This window comes from Ursus americanus, chromosome 9 (genome assembly GCF_024610735.1).
Source record: "Ursus americanus isolate L20-20 chromosome 9, mUrsAme1.1.p, whole genome shotgun sequence".
Classification (NCBI taxonomy): domain Eukaryota; kingdom Metazoa; phylum Chordata; class Mammalia; order Carnivora; family Ursidae; genus Ursus; species Ursus americanus.
The window spans coordinates 24,656,915-24,684,614 of NC_142135.1; the positions used below are offsets into that span (position 1 = coordinate 24,656,915).

The 27,700-nt window shown below is 32.2% G+C and overlaps 1 protein-coding gene across 4 annotated transcripts in view; it reads left to right on the forward strand.

The window, feature by feature from the left end:
• CSMD3 (CUB and Sushi multiple domains 3) overlaps positions 1–27,700 on the forward strand; it is a 1,146,349-nt gene that overhangs the window by 128,549 nt on the left and 990,100 nt on the right. For all 4 annotated transcript variants that reach the window (XM_045805628.2, XM_087864412.1, XM_045805629.2 and 1 more), the window contains exon 2: positions 992–1,214. In XM_045805628.2, the coding sequence (XP_045661584.1) occupies positions 992–1,214 (223 nt within the window). The remainder of the gene's footprint in view (positions 1–991; positions 1,215–27,700) is intronic.

Consider the following 27,700-nt stretch of genomic DNA (forward strand, 5'->3'; position numbering starts at 1 on the left):
CTGTCTCCAAGAGTTAAGCTGTCAATAATTTAGATTTCCCATAGAATTAGACCTCCCATAGAACCATGGAATTTCCTTTTTTTTTTTTTAAGATTTATTTATTTATTTTAAAGAGACAGTGAGAGAGCAAGGGAGGGGCAGTGGGAAAGGGAGAGAATCCACAAGCATACTCCTCTCTGAGCACAGAGCCTGATGGAGGGCTCAATACCACGACCCTGAAATCATGACCAGAGACAAAATCAAGAGTCAGACACTCAACGAACTGAGCCACCCAGTCTCCCTGACCATGGAAGTTCTTAAGATGGTTGCTGTCAGTTGTCCAGATTCAAATTTTCAATGTATTTTCTTCCCAACCATAGGTTTCACTCTGATGTAGTTAGTTTAGAATTGTGTTTATCCTGGGCCAACTACTCCTGTCAAAGAAGGAATGATTATATAGATTATTTATTTAGATCTGAACCATTTATCCTCTGGTAGAATTGGGGTGGGAAGGATTTTCCTAAGGCACATTGGCTACATGGTAGAGATATGGTCACAAAAAAATTAGCATGTTTTACCAAGAAAAAGTGGAGTTAATTTTTTAAGACATAAAATGCACTCAAAAATCATTTAATTTTCATTGTTGTTTATGATTGTCCACGATTAGACTGGAAACTACTTCAGGGAAGATATCATGTTCTAAGATTTTGTTTGTCTTTTGGATCGTGAAATGGATAATTATGTGTGGAGAATTTTACTTCACCAACTGGTTTATAATTGCTAACCACAAGATGTTTGATAAATGGCAAGTTTGGTTTTTTTTTAGGATTTTGTCAGTTATGTCTTATCTTTTTAAAAAAGAAAACTAGATAAATGACCTAGACTTTGCCATTTATAAAATTATGGTAACATAGGTCTTAGAAAAACAAAATGCTTTTTCAAAATTATATTGTCTCTGGATTGTTTGTGCTTTTTATAATATTAATGTCTGTTTATTTGTCTTTTGTTTCAGGATTTATTTATACATGTGGTGGAACTTTAAAAGGACTTAATGGCACTATAGAAAGCCCTGGTTTTCCATATGGATATCCAAATGGTGCAAACTGTACATGGGTAATAATAGCAGAAGAACGGAATAGAATACAAATTGTTTTTCAGTCATTTGCTCTAGAAGAAGAATATGACTACTTATCCTTATATGATGGACATCCTCATCCTACAAACTTTAGGACAAGGTTAGTGTGTTTTGAATGGAAGAATGGAGGGAAAACATGTTATGGGTAAAAGTTTATTTTACACAGGATACTTAACATTTGTGGTACAATTATAATAAAGTCATATTCAACTTTTAATTTTTATTTATTTGGAAATATATCATCTCATGCCCAAATTAGCTCAGTATGCTTGACTTCATAATATTAGTATATTAGTATTATCTCTCAAAACAGTGAATGTAAATTGAATTATGACCTCTTTGGATTGGTTAAAGGTATTTTGTTTTTTTAAATACTTATTTTCAGACTTCATTATTTATGGGCATAACTCCTGATAAAGTGAAAGCATATCATGCAATGTGGCTACTCAACTTTAATATAGAACAACGTGCAAAAATATGTAAAAATCAATATTCATATAAGAAAATGCATGAATTCTATATAATGTGTACGGTTTACAAAATCTAATTATCTGAAAAGTGGACCGTTCTATGTCACTAACTGGGAAATTTACGTTTCTGTCCATACAAATTAAATTATTTATTTTTAAGCTACTTGGTAAAACAGATGTGAAAATTACCTGGCACCTATTATTTAAGTGGTTCTTCAAAATTTCTTCTTGGAATGTAAGACATCTAAATATATGAGAAATTTTTGCTGTCTTGCAAAAACTCCTTTTAAATATAGATCAACGCTAATTCTACCAAGTTCAAAATGCCAGATATTACATATGTCATTAAGTTCCAGATTTTTACCAATGTGTGTAATTTTTTTAACTATAGTAAACCATTTTTGAACTTTTAATTCAAGATATTCCAAGAAGATAAACTCTAAGAATTAAAGACTCGTTACATACTTGGCTTTGTTTACACTCAGAATGATAGTTAAAAATATCTGAGTTGTTTCAAACCACATGTCTATGCAAAGTAAAGTTCACTAGATTGATTACTGTTTGTTTGTTGCTATACATTCACTTACGGAGTATTTCTAATTGTTTCTTCCCTTACACAAAGTCTGTCAATGTCTATCCCTTTAAGAAATATACAATAAGGCTGACATGTCTCACAGTGTTATTTCATTATCATGGCCAAGATCATTAAAAGCTGAATGTCTTTCGTTAATGACATAGCACTAAATCAAGATAGAAAAGAGACAGCATTCTGTACAGGAGAGGGTGTGTGTGGTGGGGAGGTGGGCAGGTATCTGTGTTCATCTGTACACATCCAATCAGATTACAGGCTAAAAGAGAATAAGAAAGATAATTCTTAGAGTTTCCAGCTGGCTAAAATGATATTTATAGAAGTAAAAGGACAAAGCTTTTTGCATATTTTCTTTACAGCAGCAATGTGTACAATATAATTGGTGTAAATATAAAAAAGAAATAAAGCAGTCAATGCTACCTGGAAGTTTCTAACTATAAAATCATTGATAGTATTGTTTGCATAAGTATCTATTCTCTCTAGGTCCCCTTGAAAATGAGAAAATGCATTTTTGTTTTACCTCTGCTCTTTTTCTTGAAGAAACCACTGTGGCCTCTGGGAAGTTAAAAGACTTTGTCAGATGGGGAAAATCAATTTTTTCTTCTCATTCTTTTTTTCCTAATTTGTAAATGGGAATAACAGCACTTAATTTACAGAGATTCTGTGTGTACTACAATGTAATGAAAGCTCAATAAATCTAATCCTTAGCATTTATTAAATCCCCTGTACCTGACACTACCAAGTATTTTGTATTCATTATATTGTTTAACTTCTCAAACAATATGAAAAGATTTCTATTATTATCATCAACGTTTTACAATTGGGAAAATTAGTCTTATATTACTTGCCCAAGGTTAATTTTGTTGAAAGTAGCAAGAGGCAGGATCATCACTGCAAACCAGCTTTTTCTCAGTTCAGAGCTTAAGCTTGTTAAAAAAAGAGAAAAACGAATAAAATTCGTAATATATAATTCATAAATAATGTATATAATCTCCATGGCTTATTTACTGATATCTGAATTAAAGCCTATTTTTTTCTTTGACATAATTTAATGTATAGACAAATACTAAAAACAAATATTTTTAAACATATATGACATACAAAGATATAACCCAAAAGATAAATTACAAATTTATTCTTGGTATTTGTTTTATGGTCTCTCTTCTAATATGTGCTCTATACCATTTTGCCCATAGTTGGATGTATAAGTCATCTATTGGTTTTTGTGCTCAAAGAAATACTGTTGCCAATGTTATAGCTGATTTTAATTAGAAAGACTAGGGAGAAAAAATCCGATGTGTAACCTACAGCACCTTCCAGACTGTGTTTATATACAAAGTCTGCTGTTTGATTAGAAGGTGAAACGGCTGCTGGCAGTTTGATTCATTTTTGTGTCTGTCTCTTTGACTTACTGCTTTCTTGCTTTTCGTTTCTCTCACATTCTCACTTAATACACATCCTTATGGTATGTCTGTTGTTCTCTATCTTTTGGAAATTTGATACTTATATTTTATTTTCCATGAACTCCAATAGATATTTTTTAATGGCTTGCTATAAGCAGCTGCCTTGCAATAAAGCAGAAAAGATGGTTTGTAGGTCTTGTCATTCTTGCTTGTGTAAGTAGAGAGGCATATTGGATTTGGCAAACACAATTTCATACTTTCTAAGTATTGTCTAAAACTCCAATTTTTGATGATCCTCCTTGTTTTCCTGTGAGTTGTTAATTTATTAAATAAAAACTGATGATGGGGCTAAATGTGGTACTTGCACCAGCACATCATTAGAGAATTCCTTCATAGTTCTACATTTAGCTTGTATCAGATGCTAGTGCATTTAAACAATTTGGTTTACTCGATGCATGAAAGTAATTCTAAGCTTTATTTTCTTTTTTAATGTGAATATTATATTTTCTCAATAAGAAAATTATACCAAAAGGTAAAAAATAATTTTGATCTTATGGGACATATTTACATATTTAGGATCATACTACATATGCTATTTATGTTCTTATTTAATCTCCCTGCATTAAAACATACATATTTCACATGTGACTAGAATTTTTATTATCATCAAATTATCAGGTGCTTATATTTAATTATACTGTAATTCATTTAATTAATCTTCTATTAAAAGACATTTTTGTTTTTTTCCTTTTATAAGTAATTCAGATATCAGCATTAGCTTTAATTCCTCACACCACCACCCCTAGGTGAAAAGTATTCAGCTGGCTAAAAAAACAGCATTTCATTCTAACTTCAGTTGCAGAAATTGACATGAAGAATGCTCAGGACCAGTCCACAGACAAAATAGGTCACGATATCAAAATGTTCCCATTCACACCTTTAATTTTACTATTAGAAACAAAGTTAAATTTTTAAGAATGCTTAATTTTCTAAAGAAATAACTTCTAACGTTGTCATTGAAAAAAAGGAGGTATTTATCATACAGTCATAGTCATAGAGTTAACTCTTAACTAGAGTCGACAATTAAGTCTTTATAATAGTTACACCATAATACTAAAGTATTCTAAATTTAACTATACACTTACTTTTACCAACGTGTTGTGTATTTTCATATTTTTTCATGTTACTAATTAGCATCCTTTCATTTCAGTTTGAAGAACTCCTTTCAGAACTCCTTGTAAGGAGGTGTAGCAGTAAACTCCCTCAAATTTGTCTACTTGGGGAAAGTCTTTATGTCCTCTTATCTGAAGGATAACTGCCTGGTAAAATATTCTTGGGTTAGGAGAAAACTTTTGTTCCACTATGGTGATATTACTCAAATTTGAAGTTTCAAATGTTGTGGTCAGAGGTGGTTGAATAGAACCAGTGAGAGCTGGGACAACAAATGGAAGTGAGAGATTTCTAAGGAAAAAGAACAACCAGGGCAAACATCCTAATTGTGGATCATGCTTGTGAAAGTGAGTACACAATGAGGCCTGAGAAGTGATGCAATAGGGCAAGTCTAGACAAAGTCTGGCAGACCACTGTAAACACTGCATTTTTTTAAGTGAGCTAAAAGGCCATCAGACAGTTTTGAGTATGGATGTGACATGATCTAACTTGGGCCTCCACCAACATTGTCAACTTTTGTACTACACAAAGTTGTCAGGCCTTGGATCCAACAATCTAGCCTGTGCTACTTTAGCCAGGTTCACACCCCTACCCCAACCCATGGTACTGTTTCAGTGTGGGGAAAGGAGACGTATTTTAAAATACATTCACAAGAAGGAGGTCATTTTGCAATTTCTCCCACCAGTAAGGTCACCTTTTTGCAATTCCCATGACCCATGACCTATTATATTTTAGAGTCTGAAAAGATCACTTTAAGCTATTCTGTGGAAAACAGACTCTGTCAACAACTAACAAAAAGTTACCATTTATTGATATACTGACTTCTGTGAGAGAAGTAGATATGAGATGAATAACAAAAGTTACATAATATGCACCATCATTATATATAACTCTATTCCATTTCATCTAAAGAAAAAGTTATTTTATATGAACATGAGAATTTTTTATATTTAAAGGCAGTGGAGAATACAGAATTATTGAGAAAATTAAAATATCTAACATAATATAACTTCTCAAAATTTATTTGTGTAAATTTAATTTCCTATCATTATAAAGCTAAACCAAAATATAAAGAGATTGCAAGATGTGACACCATGAATAAAAACATTTTCTATGATCAAAATAAACATCAAATAAAATAAATATTTAAATAATTATCAAAGAAAATTGTTTTCAAGATGTATAAAACAAAAAGTCATGATGTATTTAATATAAATAACTGTTTGAAATATGAAATTATAGTCCTATGAATGGAAATATGCAAAAATATGCACAGAGAGTTCACAAAAGAAAACTGTTAAATTGGTAATGTAAAATAAGAAATGCAAAAATAAATATTGGTAGCTATCAGAAAAAACAAGTAAAAGTAGCAATGTAGTATTTTTCAAATATAAAACTAAGACCTAAACAATTGTAAACACTGCTGGTAAAGATATTTACATACTTTCCTGCATGAGTAATGGGAATATCAGTGTATGCACTGTTTCTGAAAGATGACCGCATTAGGTATTTATCATAAATAAAACTTATTATTAATAAATAATAACTAATAATTAAGGTTACTACTTATAACATAAATCGATCAATCAATAAAATGTCTCCCTCTCTAAATTAGATATTGAATTTGTTTTGCTGTGTTGTTTAAAGTAACAAAATTATGAATGTTTTATGATAAAGACTGATTAATAACCAATTGAGAAAATGCAGCAATTAGATAACAAATCTTGTAAGAATTTTTTATGGATGGAGAAAGGGTTCACAATATATTACTGTCTAGAATAAAAAAAAACAGACTGTAAAACAGCATGTATAAAAACATAAAACAGCTTGTGCATTTGTGTCTGTGTTTGTTTATGAACTAAAAGATTTACTCCAAAATGACAATTGTGGCTATCTTATGGTGACAGGGCTATGAGGATCCCCCCCCCCTTTTTTACTAGTCTTTGAATTTTAAGATTTTTACCTTGAATACCCAGATGCATTAAGAAAAAATAATTTTCTGGTTCCTTTATATCTCTTCCAAATTTCAAGCATATTTTTCTGATATATATTACTTAGTGACTTAGGGTTTAAATTTTAAACTGGAAGAGAGAACATCATCATAAAAATGAATATTGACTAAGTCCACTCTCAGTAAATTAGACCTTCAAATAACCAAAACTATATCATAAAACTTTATTTTTGAAATTTTCAAATTCACAATCTAAGTTTACATACTTAGTAATATAAAGGGATTGTGAAGAACAAAACTATTTTTTAAAGTTAATGTGACATCTAAATAATTATGTTGAGTCTGTTGAGATCATTTTATTTTTTTCTAAACAATTTTTTCTTTTATTTTCCTGATAATGGTCCTAAATCAATAGAGACAAACTTAAAGCATGCATATTTATATATGAACATCTTGTTCTCAAGTTTGACTAAATAGAAAACATTGAATTATATTTTGAATTAAGTTAATATATGTTACAATCAAAACTATATAATTGGGGCATTAATTTTCCACAGCTCAATATTCAGATCTTAAGTGTACAATTAAGTTTTGATGAAACATGTATAAACTAATGTAACATCCCTATTAACATACAAATATTTTCATCATCCCAGAAAGTCATACCCTATTTCTTTCCAGTCAATCCCCATACCTCAAAAGGAACCACTGTACTAATTTGCTTTACCAAGGATTAGTTTGCCCCTTCTATATTTATATTCATAGAAATTGAATGCTACACAATGTACTTTTCGTATCTGGTCTTTTTCACTAAGCATATTGTTTTCGAGATTCATACACATTGTTGTGTCAACAGTTTATTCCTCTATGTTGTGGAGGAACATTTCATCCAATTATCTGTTTATTTTCCTGTTAAAGAAAGTTTGGATTTTTTTAAGTTTGGAGCTATTCTGAATAAAGATGCAATCAATATTCCCTACACATCCTTCTGTGGATGCACTTTCATTTGTCTTAGATAAATACCTAGTAGTAGAATTGTTGGATTATTGGGTAAATCTTTGTTTAATACCATAAAATATTCCCAAATAGATTTCCAAAGTGGTTGCCCTATTTTTTACTCTTTTTAAAAAAGATTTATTTATTTGAGAAAGAAAGCAAGAGTGGGGGGAGAAGCAGAAGGAGAGGGAGAGAGAGAATCCTTAAGCAGACTCCCCACTGAGCATGGAGCTTGAGGACACTCAATCTAATGACCCACAAGATCATGACCTGAGCCAAAATCAAGAGTGGGCCACTTAACTGACTGAGCCAAACAGGTGCCCCAAGCCCTATTTTATATTCTGTCATCATTGTATAAGAGTTCTGATTGTTCCACATCATTGCCAACATTTGAGGTTGACAACTTTATTGTGTTTTTATTTTGCATTTCTGTGACTACTAATGCTTTAAGCACTTTTTTATGTGTTTATTGAGCATTTATTGATATATTTTATGAAGTGTCTGTTCAAATATTTTGCCTATTTTTAATTGGGTTGTTTGATTTGTCTTGATATTACTGAATTGTAAGAGTCTTTATTCAATCCTTATACCATTTTTTGACAGATATATACATTGCAACTATGTTTTTCCGATCTTTAGTTTTCTTTTTATTTTGTTACACATCTTTTGATGAGCTGAAAATTTAATTTTGGAAAAGTCCAATTTATTAATTTTAAAATTTGTTAGTGCTTTCTAGTCTGATAAAGTTACTTCTCCAAAGACAGAAAAAGATTCTCCTACATTTTCTTCTGAAGCTTAAGAATGTTATCCTTTACATTTAGATCTATGATAAGCCTTGAAAGTGTAAAGAAGTCTATGTTCATAGATGGCCTACATGTTAAGGAATCCTAGAACTGACAATTCAATAAATTATATTGAATTGGATTCTATTGAGCACAGTTACAATGAAGCATATTTCAGGTAGCTTTTTTTTTTTTAAAGATTTATTTATTTATTTATTAGACAGAGAGAGACAGCCAGGGAGAGAGGGAACACAAGCAGGGGGAGTGGGAGAGGAAGAAGCAGGCTCCCAGCCGAGGAGCCCGATGTGGGACTGGATCCCAGAACGCCAGGATCACGCCCTGAGCCGAAGGCAGACGCTCTAACGACTGCGCTACCCAGGCGCCCTTCAGGTAGCTTTTTAAAATGGCTACTTGATCAACTAAATTTTGCTAGAGAAAACTCTATCTTATTTTTCCTATTTCTATCATAAAACTACCCCTTGTTGTTGTCGATTTTTTTACTTTGTGATTATCCATAATCTATTTATTCCTTCTTGGTCATAGTTATAAAATATACTTCATTACTGTGGCTCAATTTTCTGAACTTTACTCTTTTACTATTACTGAATATCATTATTTACCCAGTATTTTTTTCTCAGTACTGTGAGGGATAAATACAATAGATGTAATACATCTTATCACAAATTCTTGTTTAGTTTTACAAACTCACTGGATTCTTGACATAACCCTAGAATTCACAAGCCTAAGGGACATAATGAAGGACTAGTAATTAGAATGAACAGAGAACAATCCATAGCTTGAGTTCCCATTTGTGCAATTGGTGGACCTTTCCTCCTTCAGAAAATTTTGGCAGTGTTCTCATAAATGTTCCTGAGCAACTACTTTAGTTTCCCTCTTACATGATTAATCTTGTCTCTGTTTTTCTCTCCTTTGTTCCCTTCATTTCCCATATAACTTCCTAACAGTCATGTTAAAATCTCTCCTCATCCCAATTGCTTCTCCTTATACTGCAATGCAATGATCTGCCTCCTTTCCTATAAGGGTAATATTGAGGTAGAGAACAACTTTCCCACAAACAATTTTTAGAAAATATCTAAATGACTTGTTACACCATATAAACAAATGGACATAGGGTATACTTTCATGGCAGTGCACCCTTAATTTAACTCTACTCCCAAGTCCCCATCTGAGGGCTATCAGGTTTGATTGAGATGATAAGACCTAACCCAATCTGTTGTCTCTGAAGAATTCCTCCTTCAGAGTTAGAACCACGCCTTCCATCCTGATTATCTCTCTTGTATAATAAAATGTCTGTGAAATGCAGAGGCTCTAAGTGCTTGACCTACTGGCATAGATGACTCCTGTGTGTATATTGTGTATGTGTATGAGTAAATTGCATGTGATATTAAAAACTGTTTACTCAATAAAGAGAAGCAATACTAGGTTTTTCTTATTTATGTATAATATTAATGAGATCTGCAAATGGAAACAAGGATTTTGCTTACTGTTAATCCAACTACATCCTTCGTGATGGTGATAGCCTTCTATAAAAAAATACAGACATTAGAAAACACAGAAATTAAGGGTAGAAGTGGGTTTTTCTATGAACACACTTGGAAAGGATGTTATATTGTGGTTAGTACCCTCCTCTCTAATGCTTTAATTGACTAAAGACTTATGGCATCACCATAGGGCATGCAAGTGAATTAGAAAAAAAAAAAAACAATTAAAATTTTGATGCACCTTAGGCAGTTAATGACTCTTCTCATTCGATATCAATTCTCACTTCGGAGCATTCAAATTAATGATTGGATAGATCTCAAGGACAGTCGGGGTTTCTAGAACTTTTTGTCAACATAAAAGACTCTTTCAAATCTGAGTAAGGCAAGGATTCAAGAGTATACACAATCATTTGTTGTTTATACTAGGCATGTTGCCAAAAAGAATTGAGGTTGCTTTGAGTGAAGAAGCAGACTAAATTAAACCATTAAAACAGGGGTTAAATCATAAACAAAAGATGTCAACAAGCAAATCTAAACACTTTGTTCTATGAATTATATTTATTCAATCTTTTATAGCAAATCTTTGAAAGGTTTACTTCCATTAGCCTGCTTTCAGGAAAACAGCAGATATTTTAAAAGCAAACTGTACATGGTGTTATAAGTCACTAACTAGTGATATTTCTTTTGCAAGTCACTTACTCTCCATAAACATTCATTTTTTCTTCCATAAAATGGCATAATCAAAATACGTGTTTTTCTCACAGAAAGCAACTAGATGTTCTTATAAATATAAATGTTTTCAGTAACAGAAAATTTCATATAGCAATTTAAAACCCTAAATAGAATTTTTAAATTAGGAATTCCAGATGAACTCTTTGTGAATTCATCTAAATTTGTTAATGTATGATATTCTAAGGGGAGCTACAAATACTCTACATCTATTAAAAAGGATCATTTTCCTGAATACACACTCTATGTCAGGCTATTAATACCATTCTAATAATATCATTTCAGATATTCTTCCCGATATGCCTACTACACAGATGAGAAAATTAATTTTCAGAAAGATAATTTCCTCAAAATCATAAAATTAGATTTTCAAGACACAGAAGTTTGAATCTCAATAGCACAACTCATTAGTTACATTTATTTACATTTCAACTATACCATTTCTAGAATGATTGATTAGAAGATTTATTTTAAACTAAAAAACTACAAAATCAGACAACTTTTACTGACCACTTGCTTTACAAAGTCATTTTCCTAAATGCAAATTGAAAGGTCAAGAACATTGAAGGGCCCATATTTATATCAGAGTTTGCTTTAAAAAAAAAATCACCTATTTGTTGTTATGACATGGCATGTACTCAAAGATATTTTTGTCATAAAAATTATTGCATAAAAGAGAAGTAAAAATTCCTTCATAAATGTTTAAAGTTTGATGTTCTTAAGATAGAAGATATTGAGTTGACATAGAAAAAAATTAAATTTATCAACATAAAAAGTACATAATTGATTAAGTGCATGGCTATGCGTGTTATCTTTTTAGATAATCCTGAAGACATTTCAATTGTATTTTAAATGGTATATTTAAAAAAAATCTTAAGTTAACTATGTATAAATTCAAAAATGGTATTTAAAATTCTTAATTTGATTTTATAAAGCATTATAATACTAATTTGGGATAAAGGTTGAGGAGATAAAAATTAAATTCAAGTATTCAAGAAAAGCACATGACAATTTCCTAAATAATATCCCTCAGTAAATGCAGATTTAAAAGATTAATCTTGGAAAATAGAAGGGTTCATAAATTTGTACACACAGACAACAAACATAAAGACTTTACAAAATCAGTAGAAAAATCTAGTGATTAAATATTGTTATCCTTAACCTATATTAAAATTAATGCATTATATTTATATTATATGTTTCTTTTAAAATTGTTTTTTTTTTAGGCATGCGAAAAAACAAAATTTCAGAATCCTTTTGTATATGTGAAACTCTGATTGGTGGACAGAAGGAGTAAAAAATGCATAGAATATGTAACTTATCAGAGCAGCTACCAATATGTTAGTGGTAATTTTTTTTTAATGTATGAACCACTCATAGCAGCCTCATTTCATTCATTTTTAAAATAATATTTTCTAGTTACAAAAGTCAAATTATTTTTGGGTGCGATGGGAATGCTAGAAAGTACTCAACAACAACAACAACAACAACAAAAACAAAAACAATATTAATACAACCCAGTGCTCACCAGATCTTTTGGATACTGGAACTAAGTCCTCATTTAATGAGTCAGTGACATTCCACATGAATGTTCTGTATACTCTCTTTTAAAAATATTTTTGTACATAAAAGTATATAAGTAGGTAAAATACAATTTATGAAGGATTATATTAGAATGAATACCAATCAATAAGACTGCCACTTAAACAAGACAGTGCCAATATTTGTTTCTTCCCTATTCCTTCCTGGGCCTTTACTCTGACTTCTCACCAGAAACAAATATTCCCATATTAAGGCCATCCCGTCCTTAATTAAAAAATATATAGTTTAATCATACATGAATGTAACTCTAAGCAACATAAAGTTTAATTTTTCTTATTTTTAGGTTTTATAAAATCTATATCATGCTATTACAGTTTTCTGAGACTGGCATATTAACTCAACATGAGGTCTCTAAGAGTCATCCAAATTGTGGTACATTGCTATAGTTTATCCATTTTCTTTCAGTCTAATACAGTTATCACAATTCAATTATGATTATAATGCACTTTGTATATTTTATAGAAGACAATCATTTGTATTGTTTTCAGTTTTGCTTTTACAAATAATGTGGCTATGAGTAAACTTGTATATATCTTTGGCACAGAGTACAAGAGATTCTCTTAGATCTGTGTGAAGGGCCGATTCAGTGTATAAAGAAGATGCAATTGTTCAAATTTATTCAAATGTAAAGCTAATTGTTTTCCCAAGTGGTCACACCACTTTGCAATACCGCCTACAGTGTATAAAAAAGTATTTATAATATATAATGTCTCTATGTTGGACATATTCAGCACTTGATAGCTAATAGAAATCTTAATTTTGACAATCCATTGGTTGCAAAATGCTGTGTCATGGTTTGAAATTGTATTTTTCTGATTGCATGAAGTTGAACTTTAAAAAAATTTTTTTTGAGTATAGTTGAAGCACAATGTTACATTAATTTCAGGTGTACAACATAGTGATTCCACAAGTTTATACATTATGCTAATGCTTGTCACAAATATAGCTACCATTTGCCATCATATAACCCTATTACAATATCATAGATGATATTCCCTGTGCTGTACCATCATATAACCCTATTACAATATCATAGATGATATTCCCTGTGCTGTACCTTTCATTCCTATGACTCAATTATTCCATAATGGAAAACCTATATTCCCACTCTCCTTCACCCATTTTACCCATATTACCACCCACATCCCCTCTGGCAACCGTCAGTTTGTTCTTTGTGTTTGTAGGTTTTATTCTGCTTTTTTGTTTGTTTATTCATGTGTTTTGTTTTTTAGACTCCACATATGAGTGAAATCATATGGTCTTTGTCTTTCTCAGTCTGACTTATTTCACTTAGCAAATACCCTTTAGTTCCATCCATGTTGTTGCAAATGGCAAGGGTGGACTCACTTTCTAACACCATACATGAAAATAAACTCAAAATGGATTAAAGATTTAAATAGGAGACCTGAAATCATAAAACTCCTAGAAGAGAACATAGATGAATTCATTTGACATCAGTCATAGCAACATTTTTCTACATATGTCTACTAAGGCAAGGGAAACAAAAGCAAAAATAATCTACTGGGGTTATATTAAAATAAAAAGCTTTTTCACAGCAGAGGAGACCATCAGCAAAACAAAAAGGCAACCTGCTGAATGGGGGAAGATACTAGCAAATGATACATCTGATAAGGAGTTAATATCCAAAATACATAAAGAAGTTATATAACTCAACACCAAAAAACAAAACAAAACAAAACATATAACCCAATTAAAAACTGGATAGAGGACATGAATAGACATTTTTTTCCCCTAAAGAAGACATACTGATGGCCATCAGATGCAAGGAAAGATGTTCAATATTACTAATCATCAGGGAAATGCAAATCAAAACCACAATAACATATCACTTACACCTCTCAGAATGGCTAAAATAAAAAAGACATGAAATAACAAATGTTGGTGAAGATGTGGAGAAAAAGGAACCCTCAAGCACTAGTAGTGGGAATGCAAATTGGTGCAGCCACTGTGGAAAACAGTATGAAGTTTCCTCAAAAAATTAAAAATAGAATTGTCATATGATCCAGTAATTCCAGTGCTAGGTATTTACCCAAAGAAAATGCAAACACTAACTCGAAAGGATATATGCATCCCCATGTTTACTGCAGCATTGTTTATAATACCCAAGATATGAAAGCAACAGATTGATAGATGTTCATTGATAGATGAATGAGCTTCTTGCCTTAGGTTTATGTGCCATTCCTAAGGGTGTAGATTTAACATATGAAAAAAAGTCATATAAAATTCTTTTTTTTTTTTTTTTGCCATGAAAAGCTAAAAAAAATCTAGTTATATTTTTCCAGATGAAGCAGATATAGAATGATCATATTGGGATGGGGTTAGACATTATGTAATAAGTTTGATTTGGTTATGTTAATTTTTAAAAGCCCTATTAAGCACACAACTAGCAACGTCAAGTGGGCATTGGATATACAAATCTGGAGCTGAGGGAAGAAAGAAGCAGGCTGAAAACTATGGCTTTAGATGAGAATACATGAGAGAGAAAAGATGTTTAAGGACTGAGGTCTGGCCACTCCAGGTATAGAGACCAAGGAGGTCAGGAAGAGGCAGCAGAGCAGGATGTAAAAGATAGAGGCCAGGGAAGTAAGAGGAAACTAAGTGAGCAAGGTATCCTAGGAGCAAAATGAAGAAAGTAGATGGCACGAATGAGGACCTATGACAAATGCTGAGGTCACGCCTTCCTCAAGTTCTATGAGAGTTGGGAATTGCCCATTGGGTTTGAAAATAGAAAGGTCATTTAAAATGGATAAAAGTTATTTTTTCTAGCAGTGGGAGCAAAAGTCAGCTTGAAGCAGAAGGGTTCAGGAGAGAGTGGGAAGAAACAAAATGGGAACTATAATGATAGACCATTGTGTGTACAAAGAACCGTTACTGTAAAGTTGACAAAACCAGAATATAATGTAGAGGGAAATGTGGGAAGGGCAGAATTTATTCTAATTATATGCATATTTACTTATATGTATTATATTTATTTGTTGGGAGATAGTCAAATTTCAGACTAATGGGAATAATTATCCTACATGGTCATGTCTGAAGTAGATGTTTAGAAGCACGTCCTTTTTTATGACCTGCAGAGCTGCCTGCTGGTTCAAATCTGTATTGAGGCTCACTCAAAAGTTGTTTTATCCTGGCTTGCAATGCATTTGGCAATATAATTCATACTAACTCAGTACACTTGTGATCATTTTGCTTTCCTAGAGTAACATATGTCAGTAACTATATGCAAAGTCTTGGATTTTCTTTTCTAAGCATAATTCTAATATCATTTTTTTTCCTCCTCTCTCTCTCTCTCTCTCTTAAATTACTGGTGGCTATCCTTAAGTCATAGAAAACATGAGAATTTTGTGAGAGGATGGCACTCTTAATCTTATTGTTATTTAATAACTTCAAAGTTCCTCATTCTCTGATCATTTCTCAATCTTTTTTAATAATAACATTTGTATCTAGAAGAAGTTGGCTGTTCCAGTTTTGGAAGGCTGGTATCGCTAAACTTTCTTCTCTTTGATCTCTGCTTAAAAACCAGACAGATCTTGCTTGAACTTTGTTTTTTTCTTATAATATATATCGCATTATAGTATATTTTAAGGGCAAATATATTGTAATATATTTCTAAAGGCAGACAATGTTTTCCCATACTCACTTTCTGGAATTTTTAGACATTTTCTCTAGAAGTAAAGATTCAATAAGCTGATGGTATGCCTTCAAAGTCACTAAGGAGAAAATGCTTTACCAAATGCTGTACCACTGCCTAAAATCAATCTTTACATTTCTTGCCTGTGATATTTATTTCCTCAACACCCATTACTCACCTGCCAAGCCAGTGTCACATATTTTATATTTTTGTTAGGGTAGCTTACCACAAATAGCTATTCTACAATTTTTTTTCAAATAAGCACAAACAACAAAAACACAATGGAAAATACTTCTAGTTTTAATACTGTCTATTATAAAAAGAGCTATTAAATATTCTAGATTTAAAATAATGAGATGTCTCCAGAAAGTCATATGAATCCTTTTCCAAATGAAATCTTTTTCTTCTTCCTTTGATAGACTGACAGTGTTTCAATTTATATGCATTCACTAAAGCAATATTCAGCAGAAAAAAGTGTTATTTTCACTCCCATCTTCCTTCAACAAGTTGAATATAAATAGCAAGTCATGGACATAACATTTTGATAGAGGCATGTGTGCAGACATCTCCTCCAGGGGAATCATCCCTTCTTAACCTTTTCTTACTTCTGAGTCCCTCCTGTTTGCTGTCCTCTCTATAACCCTTACATACAGCCAGACCTTGAATTCTGCTTTATGAATGTTTCATCTCTGATCTTTCCCTTGGATCTTGCCTAGAATGTAACCCAGTCCCACTAGGCTCTCCTCTGTCCACATCTCCACAGAGGAGCTGATATACATAAAGACTTCATCTGATCTCTTGAGGTTTTCTTACTCTGTCCTGGGATGATAAGAGCATGTAAAATAGTGATGTACTGCAATAGATAGTGAGTACGTTCTAGGTTATTAATTAATAAATAACAGATGCTCAATAAAATGCTTGTTGATTGAGGGGCGCCTGGGTGGCTCAGTCGGTTAAGTGTCTGACTCTTGGTTTTGGCTCAGGTCAAGAGCTCAGGGTCCTGGGATCAAGCTCTGGGGCTCTGCACTCAGCATGGAGTCTGCTTGGGATTCTCTCTCCCTCCCTCACCCTCTGTACCACCCTTAAATTAATTAATTAATTAATTAAAAAATTTTAAAAAATTCTTATTGATTGAAAGTTTAAAAGCAGTTTTTATTATGAAACTGATGTACCATGTTGATTTATTTATTCTTAATTTTTAGGTCAAAAATGAAAATAACATTTTGAAAATGATCACATGAATTTATATTTGAGGTGTCTATAAAATATAAAATGAATCCCACTAAATTATGTCGGTAACTTTTTAGTCTAGAAAAAGCATCATTTAGGATAAAATACTTAAGTATTGTCAAAATATGTTTTGAGAGAGTCCTAGTAGGATCAATGCCCAGAACAAATGAAAATCAGCAAATACTTTCATATAAAAGCCTAAATTCTCATTTTTGAATGCTGACCTAATTATGCTCTTCTCATCATGCTTACCCCATTTAATTCCTTACCCCATTTAAAAACTGTATACTCATTATAGCATTAGTCTTATTTTTATACCCTCTAATTAATCTTATTCTCTATTAGTTCATGTAGATAATATGTTACCATACATTGGATCAAGGCCTGTTGATTAAAAAATTCAATTTTGCATATATCAATCAATTTTATTTTGTGTCATATTGCCTCTTCCACTTACTGTCACATCTAAATTTTTGCATGCTATAATTAGCCAAAAATTGACATTTCTCTATAAAATTTAGGACTAACTAAAATTTTGTAGGTTGATCAAGTACATGTTACAAAAAACAATAAGTTTTATCACAAAAAATTCTGTAGTTGTTTAAAAATAAATAGTTATTTACCAAGAATGTACAAAAATGGATATTGAAACAATTAATATAATCTTGGTCTCAAATAGGCTTGAAGTCTGTGGTTAAGGGAGACTATATTTACCTCTACATCTCTGATATTTAATATAATACCAATATGATGTAAATATTCAATAATATTTTCCCAGTGAGTAGGTGAAAGATGACTATAACTGTACTCAAGTTCAAATAAATAATATTTTAATTTCATTAAATTGTCCAGATTAAACTTAATATTCTCTTGGGATGATTTACTGAACTACTGTAACTTTCCTATCTGATTTACTATTGCATCAAATTGTTACTCAAATTTCACACATTTCAGTTTCTCAGTTAACTTCAATATGTTCTATGAACTAATTCCAACATGTACCTCCATCCAGTGTGCTAATACACACACACACACACACACACACACACACACACACACACACACATAATGTTTTCTTCTTGTACTACAGACCTCAATAAAAAGTATTTCTTCCATTTCATAGCCAATTAGGACCTCCTTTTCTGGTAGGAAAAAAAATCACTAAATGATCCCTTCCTTATTATGACATTTCTTTTCCTCTGGTGTTTATTTTCATTTCATGCTTTATGTTTTAAGATGTTTTATTGAAGAACATACACATAAGAGCCCAAATTAAATGTTTTGAATTTGATGAATTATGTCAAAGGAATATATTCATGAAATTAACACTATGATCAAAAAAAGAACATTGCCACCCTCCAATCACAAAAGCTCTCCGCTCCCTTCAGGGTAACTGCTCCCCTAACATGAACAGGAGATACTAATTTTGCTTGTTTTTAAATGTAAATAAATGGAAAGATGCATTAGGTGATCTTTTCCTACAGTTTCTTCTGTTCAATATAGTGTTAGTGAAATTCGAACATATTATTGTATGCAGTTGTAGTTTATTTATTCTCACCACTCCATGGTTTCACATTTCATGAGTATATGCCAACTTAATTGTTCTGCCATTGATGAATACTTGGGTTGTTACCAGTTTGGGGTTATTGTGAATGGTGCTGCTATAATCATTCTTATACGTGTACTCTCGTGAGCACGTTTAAACATTTCTTTTGGTTATACAGCTAGATGCATAATTTGATCTTCAGAGATAAAGCCAAAACATTTTTCCAAATTAGCTGTACTACTCGCAAGCTGTGTTTGAAAGTGTAATTGTTCTGCATCCTTGTCGACACTTGGTATTGTCTCCTATTTTACTTTTATTCTATCTACTGGTTTTAGTAGCATTAGCATTCTTGTTTTAATCTGTATTTTCCTACTGACTAACAAAGTTGAACATTTTTTGTATGCCTTTTGTTCATTTGGATAGCCTGTTACATAATGTGGTACTAAAGTCTTTGCCCATCTTTTTTGTGGGCTTTTTGTTTCATTTATTAACAATTTCTAGGGATTCTATATATATTCTTGATTAGAGTTCCATCACTATGTGCCTTGACTTTTCAGTTTAATCGTACCTTTTAATAAAAAGATGTAGTGTAGTGTATGTTAATGTAGTGTAATTTATTAAGTAATTTCTTAATTAATTAATTAATCCTTTTGTGTCTTAATTTAAAAATCTTAGCTTGTTCCAGGTCACAAAGGTATTTCCTGATATGTTATTTATTATTACATTTTAACATTTAGATACACAATCTATAGAGAATTGATTTTGTGTATGGTGTGAAGTAGAGAACAAGGTTTATTTTTTTTGTTGTTCTCACTTTTTTCTATATGAGTATATACTTGACTCAGCACCATATATAGAAAATAAATCTTTACTGAACCTCAGCTTATTGCAAATCAAGGAGGCATTTATGTGTGGTATTGCGTCTAGACTCTATTCTATTTCACTGGTCTATTTGTTAACCCTTAAACTAATACCACACTGACTTAAATATTGTAGTTTTATAATAGGTTATGACGTCTAATAGGGTATCATGTCAAGATTTGTAGGAATTAATTTTTTTTAAAGATTTTATTTATTTATTTGAGACAGAGACAGAGCGCATGAATAGGTGAGGGGGGCAGAGGGAGAGGCAGACTTCCTGCTGAGCAGGGAGCAATGCAGGGCTCAATCCCAGGACCCCGAGATCGTGACCTGAGCCAAAAGCGGACACTTAACCGGCTGAGCCAACCAGGCACCCCAGTAGTAATTAATTTCTTAAAATCAGCAATAGATACATGAGAATTCTCTTCAGTTTAACATATTAACTTAATAAAACATAATTTAATTGAAAAATATGTAAATATTATAATACTTTAACATAAAATACTTTGTTTATTCTTATTAAGCATTGATATGTTTTTCTTATCATTGCATAGAAAGACAAATATAAATAACACTGTATTTAATTTTATTAGAAGGTAACACTACCATATTTCTTCCTGTTATTCCCCTTCCATAAAATGCTTTATTTCTTGTACAGTGTGCACCAAGAAGCCACCCAATTTCATATCTGGTTGTTTTCTGGGATTTTGTCTTTCCTAGAATGCAGAAAGAGGGCTTCCGTGATAGGACAATTCTTTGGAGAGACATGGGGGAAATAACATTGACTGGTTTTCTGATTTGCACAGATCTTATGTTCTTTATCCAAGAAATAAAGGAGCTGACAGAGTTTCCTTCCACCAACTTCTTGGTATTCTCTATACCTGATAGCATTATCTATGTGACACTAATTGCCTTTTCAATTCCATTGCTCTTTCCATGGAAATTCCTTCTAGAATCTGGTAACCTGTTTATTATCAATAAATACCACCATATTATCAGTGAAAACATTTTATTTGGAAGTTGTGGGTAACTGTATTAGTTTCCTACTATTTTTGTATATATTCTCAAGCTACTTAATCTATTTATTTATAATACTTTTAACTGTATTTTATGTAATTCTTTTCAACCATATTTTAGACTCTGAACAGGGTTATTTTCATCTTAATGTCTTTTGACAAGAAGGTTTTTCTGCTTCCAATATTAAATTTCAAATGTCTCTGTTTTCTTCCTTCACCTTATGTTTAAATTGTGGTGATAGAAAGAACATGTATTTTAGAGTCAGACAGACTTATATTGAATTCTAATTCTTCTACTAAAAAAATAGGAGAGCAAACTGCGTCTCTAAATTTTGTGGAAAATAAGAGTACAGAAAGTCCATCTTCACAGTGTGTTGTGAATTAAATGTATAAAATATTAACTCAGTAACTGGCACACAAACATTTTTCTATAAATATTAGTGATAATACTTTTTAAATCTTGGTTTCCATGGACAGTAATGTTTGTATTATTATCCAGCACTTCATTTTCTCCTTCTGCAAGTTAGTAATAAGGATTGTCCTTTATCAAGGTGAATGTCAATCACTATAATTGATATTTCTTTCACATTTAAGTTTCTTAAAATAATAGTCGATATGAGCTTTCTATATTTATTTTCCCTATATTTCCTCCATTTCTGCTAATAATCACTGAATTTGATTTGTTACCTCACTGAACCTACTCTGGACAAAGTGATCTTATAATTGCCAGACACATGGATTAATTTTAAGTACTCACTTTCAAGTTAAGTAATTATATTAACTTATCAGAATAATTCGGAAAAACTGATCAACTTCTTAAAAATTTACCAAATTAACCAAGAGTCCCCACAGACTGGCAAAAAGAACATGGCCTTCATTTTTGGCTTTGCCATCTTACTAACAATGTGTCTTCTAACCAGCAACTTCTCTTTGCACTCCTTTCATTTCTTCATTTGCAAAATGAAATAATAAAAATAAAGTCATATACAGCCATATAGGTCATGGGAATAATGACAGAATGTATGGTGAACGCTTGATTCATAGTGAAAACTTAGTAACTGGTAGCACTTAGTATTTCATTAGTTAAAATAGTTCTGCTTTTTAGCATAAAAGCGGCTAAATAAAGCATTTTGCTGACAAAAATATTTTAATTTTAAAAGCATGTTTAATTTGATGTTTCAAGGTAATGCGATTATCCTTGTTAGCTAAAATTAAATTTAGCCATGCATGTACATGTGGTGATATTACATTTAATTTAAAACATTATAGCAACAAGATGTATCTAATAGTTCACAGAGTTCAATGAGTAAAACATCATTCAGAATTGATTTAAAACTACATAAACATAAATCTAGTTGCAAAGAAGGTAGCACATCATATATAGAAATGTATTTTTACCCAAGAAAAACAATATTAAAAGTGATCTTATTTTATGATCAATAAGGTAGTGTAAACATGGAAAATGATGTATTTGTTTATTAATTCAATTTCTCATACTTCTTCCCATCTCTTTTGTGAAAAAATTAAAAAATCATTTTCTACCTATGAATAGTCACCTTCTTTCTTATTTATTTATTTATTTATTTATTTGTTTGTTTGTTTGTTTGTTTATATCAGGCAGGATATAACTGGGAAAACAAACAGAAGGAGATTAATACAGGGAACTAGCTTAAAAGACTTGAAGAGTGAAACCAGGCAAAAGGGAAGAAGCAATCCAAAGAATATTTACTATAGGAAGGAAATACCCCTGGGGGTTGGGGGAGGGAAGGCGCTGGGATTTCCAGAATGCAGAACTACTTACTGCTGTGCTGTGCACAGTGCTATTACCATGGAAGGAGATGGATTTAGTAGGCACTAAAGCCAAGGGAGCAAGCCACCCAGCGGATGCTGCCCCCTTAGAGGGGAACCACATGGCCACTACTAGAACTGCCAAGAAAGGACAGCGGCTAGGATAAAAGCTAGGATCATCAAAGCAATGCAACCACTTCCACAGTTCCTTCAGAAACAAAAGGAAGAGAAAGAAAGGTGGAATAATGCCTTCTCTCCCCTCTCTCTATTTCTTATGTCTCACCTTGCCCCCTAATATGCAGAACCCATCAGAAAGGCAGCTGGCACAGATATCTGAGCAGAGTATGATAGAAAAGGTATGGGAATGACAAACAACCAATAAATAACTGACCCATTCCAATAATTTTTTTCTTTCCTTTGGTTTTGTTTGCTTGCTTTGTTTTTTTTCCTCCTTGTAGGGGTTACTTGCAAAATAGTTAAAATGGATGGAGCATTTTGCACAGGTATTAAATTGAAAAACACAAAACACTAGCCTGGCAAGCTAATGACATGGACTTCATCCAATGTGTGATTACGAGTTATTGCAGGATTATAAGTAGCAAAGTAAGGCCGTACACCATAATCAAATATTAATTGCCACTTGAGGAGGCCTGTGGAGTAAACATTAAGATCACAAGTAGGTAAGACTATAAGCAGAAGGACTTCATGATAAGAGTCTATCAAAAGAGTTTAGATAAAAGAAGATGAAGATCCAAATTTAAACAGAGTTAATGGGAATGGAGATTAGTATGTGGATCTGAAATCCATTTTATATACTTTATATTCTATTTTAAGGTATAATACTCAACTAGAATTAGAATATTAGAATTGGAATGTCTAATATTACCCTACATTTCTATGTGGAAACCACTATAGCCATTACAGAGTAATGTCACCTTTTTTTTTTTTTAAGATTTTATTTATTTATTTGAGAGAGACAGAGAGAGAGAGAGAGAGAGGGCATGCATGCACATGAGCATGAGCAGAGGGAGAGAAAAAGGGAGGGGGAAAAGCATACTCCCTGCCAAGCAGGGAGCTCCACATGGGGCTTGATCTCAGGATCCTGAGATCACAACCTGAACTGAAAGCAGACACTTGACTGACCTAGCCACCCAGGCGCTTTCAGAGTAATGCCATCTTAAAATGTATTACCCCTCTATCTGGTTCAAAAATTATTAAGAATATATGTGTATTAACACTTTTGGTTCTAAAATTCACCCTAGGGGCGCCTGGGTGGCACAGCGGTTAAGTGTCTGCCTTCGGCTCAGGGCGTGATCTGGGCGTTATGGGATCGAGCCCCACATCAGGCTTCTCCGCTATGAGCCTGCTTCTTCCTCTCCCACTCCCCCTGCTTGTGTTCCCTCTCTCGCTGGCTGTCTCTATCTCTGTCAAATAAATAAATAAAATCTTAAAAAAAATAAAATAAAATTCACCCTAACTTTTAAAAAATCAAATATATTCTGCCAGAAACATTTCAAGAGCCTTTTGTTTGCCAGGCCATTATTGCAGGACCTAGGCACTGTGGAGGCAGATGATTTCTCCACCATGGTAATACTTATATTCTAGTGAGAACAGATGCACATAAACAAGGAAATAAGTTAGGCATATAGTGCTTTGGAAGTCATTGGTGGGTTGTGGACACCACTGGAAAAGACACATGAATCACTATCTATTTTTAAAGGATCACTCTGATAATGGAGTTGAGGGTAACTGGAAGAGAGAGGTTTGCAAGAGGCAACAGGAGCTGAGGAGACTAACGAAATAGTCAAGATAAGAGATGATGGTGACTTGGATTGTGGCAGAAGCACAAGAGGTAATGAGGAGCCATCATAAATACTGTGGATATGCTCTGGCATTAGAGGCCATAGATTCCACTGAATTATTAGATACATGAAATGTGTGTGAGATATAAGGAAGACTTCAGGGCTTTTTAGTAAATGACAAGAAGACTAGACTTTACCCAAATGAGAAGGAGGAGGTAAGAGATTTTTGAACCAAGATTTAGGTTTTGAACATAGCTCTGAGATGCCTAATTAGACATCGAAATGGGAATGTAAAATAGTGGTCAGATACATAGGTGTAAAGGTCAGGTAAGAGGATGTTGAGACATAAAAATGTGCACCTATTAGAAGATCCATGCGATAATATTCAGAGCAAAATTTCATAGTAGCAACAGTGAAGTCATGTCTCTATCCACATGTATGTAAAAGACTCAGCTAGAGTGACAATGCATCATGATTATAAAGCTCACTGGACCATCACAAAGAAAATGTGTTTCCAGGAATTTTTAAATAGGACTCCAAAATAAACTGCCTACTTGAACAGCTTTTTTATTACAATAAAGAGAATTTTTTTCATTTGTATTTTTCCTTCCACTCCTATCCACTCTCTTTTTCCTTCTCTTTCTTCTCATTTTGTTATTCCTTCTCATTTTGTTAACACATTAATTTCATAAGTATTATCTCCAATGTAACTGTCTAAATATTAAGTCTGACTACTACTAAAACTATGAAATTTAATAGCATGCCATCTCATATCCTAGCTCCAAAGTTACTTTTTTATTACATTTATAAGAATATTCCAAATTCTGCACAAAAGCAGCAAATACTTTGTGTAATTTAAGTCCATTCCTTTCTCTGTCCAACAGGACTAATGAAAATAATTGCTTATACTCCTCCATATAATTATCCAGTTTTAAATGTACAGATAGTTTGGTCTTCACAGAATTTAATTTCTAAATATGTCCACTAGTACTTAATTGATGAATATACTTTTGTTTTCTGTTTTATCTGTATCTTTTTTTATCTAACTACATTATTTAATTCTTTCTCAAGTCATTTCTCATTTAAATAAGACCATGGCAATATTGTTAACATAAATTATTTTATGTACTTTTTTCATGCACTATTTTATGTACATGTTTATTTAATATTTTACTTGCCATGGTCTTCTTCTGTTTCAAGAATCCAATAGCTTATAAGTTCAATTACTTTACTTTTCTCCTCATCTTACTTCACTCCATATAAGAAATAAACTATTTCTGTTATTCCTATGGTATTCTATCAAAATTGCACCCAAATTCCAGAATAATATGGATTTCCTCAAGAAATAGAAATATTTATATTATAATGTAATAATTATTTTAAAAATCCCTTTTAAGGTAAGCATTGTGAATTTGATACCTAGGGCATCTTAACATTTATGAAATATGATTAAATGCCAATTCTTAAACCTAACTAGGTATTTGCCTCAATTATTATGCTATCATTCTAGCTTTGTCTATGTCATCTAAGTAGAAGCATGAGAAACGGGATGTAAATAAGCAAGACCTGCTTTTTCTTTTTCTGTTACTTTCACCAAAACACAGTCTTGGCATTAGTCTATTGGTATTTATCTTACTTTCTTTAGATTTTTCATATTAGAATATATACTTATTTCAAAAAAAATGCATTCCCTTGACTCTAACCCATACTTTATATATGATGATGTACCACTCTGGATACAGACAATGACTTATGTTCTTTGTTATACTTTACAGTATCTGATGCCTTGGTAGCTATTAGTAGGGGAACAAGTATCTCGAGCTCCCAGAACAATCTCGTGTTCCATTTTTTGCTTATTTTCCCAGTGTAACTGTTAACAAGATGCTTTCAAAAGAAACCCAAACTAGAAAAAAAATTTATAGACATATGCTATTAGCCTTATAGAAATAATTAAATATTTCTTCCATGTTTTATTTCTTCCATGTAGTTTTATTTCTTCCATGTAGGATCAATGGTTACCTTAGTTTAGCTTTTCACATGGGAACTTCATGAACTTTAAAGGAATGTGACTCTGGGACACCTGGGTGGCTGTTAGTTAAACCTCACATTCATGGTTTTGGCTCAGGTCATGATTTCATGGGTTGTGTGATCAAGCCCCACATGGGGTTCCCCACTCAGCAGGGAATCTGCTTGAGATTCTCTCCCTCTGCTTCCCCTCCCTACTCATGCTTGCTGAGCTCTCTCTCTCTAAAATAAATAAATCTTTAAATATTATTTATTTATTTATTTATTTATTTATTTATTTATTTATTTGTCAGAGAGAGTGAGAGAGAGAGAGAGAGCACACAAGCAGGGGGAGCCACAGGCAGAGTGAGAAGCAGGCTCCCTGTGGAGCAAGAAGCCTGATTTGGGACCCCATTCCAGAACCCTGAGATCATGACCTGAGCTGACAGCAGATGCTTAACCAACTGAGCCACCCAGGAGTTCCAAGTAAATAATCTTAAAAAAAAAAAAAAAAAAAGGGGAATGTGATTCTCAAACATTCTCCTTCAATTCATGTTAAAAATAAAATACTTCAGTTGTCCCAATGAATTTCTCTCATAATTATCAAGGAAATGTTAAGTGATTGCAATATTCTGGTGTTACTTTGTTCTAATCAATTTTAATATTGTAATATTATTGATAACAGAACTCTCTGATAACAGAAAAAACACATACTACAGGACACTTTTATGTTTAAAACAGGTAAGCAGGAGACATAGTGCAATATCTAATACAACTTCAAGTCATATTTCCATTTTTATTAAAATTAAATTATATACACTTGTTAGTTTACTAAAATATCATTAACTGTTATTTTCCATGTTAGTAAATATCATTCAAGAAGTGCTAGGATATTGGGGTGCCTGGCTGGCTCAGTTGGTAGAGCATTCAACTCTTGATCTCAGGGTTGTAAGTTTAAGCCCATGTTGAGTGTAGAGTTTACTTAAGAGTCCCTAGGATATTGAACATGGAACATCAATATACATAAAGACAGAATATTTATACCAGTTTCTAATTACATTTGCTAATATTTATTGAATTTAATCATCTTTGGTGTTATGAAGTAAAAAATTTTTACAATTGTTTTGATACTGTAAAAGAGTGAGTTTTAAAAAATACCTTACATACAGAACAGTCCATAACAACATTGACATACTTTAATATTTAATTTTAACCATTTGTACAATTTAAAATATTTGGGTCTGAATTATCATTATTTTAAAATAATCAATTAATGGACTGAATGATTCTGCATTTGACATAAAATTATTTGGTAACACTAAATTAGTTCATAAATCATGTCCAAATACACTAATTAATTAGGTAGAGAAATGACTGCACATATGTTCCATGTCATTGCATTCTCATGTTAGTATTTTCTTTATGATGTATTCCAATGAAGACAGATAATAATTTTATACAATCTAAAATCATTAGAGAAAGTTTTCAAAAAG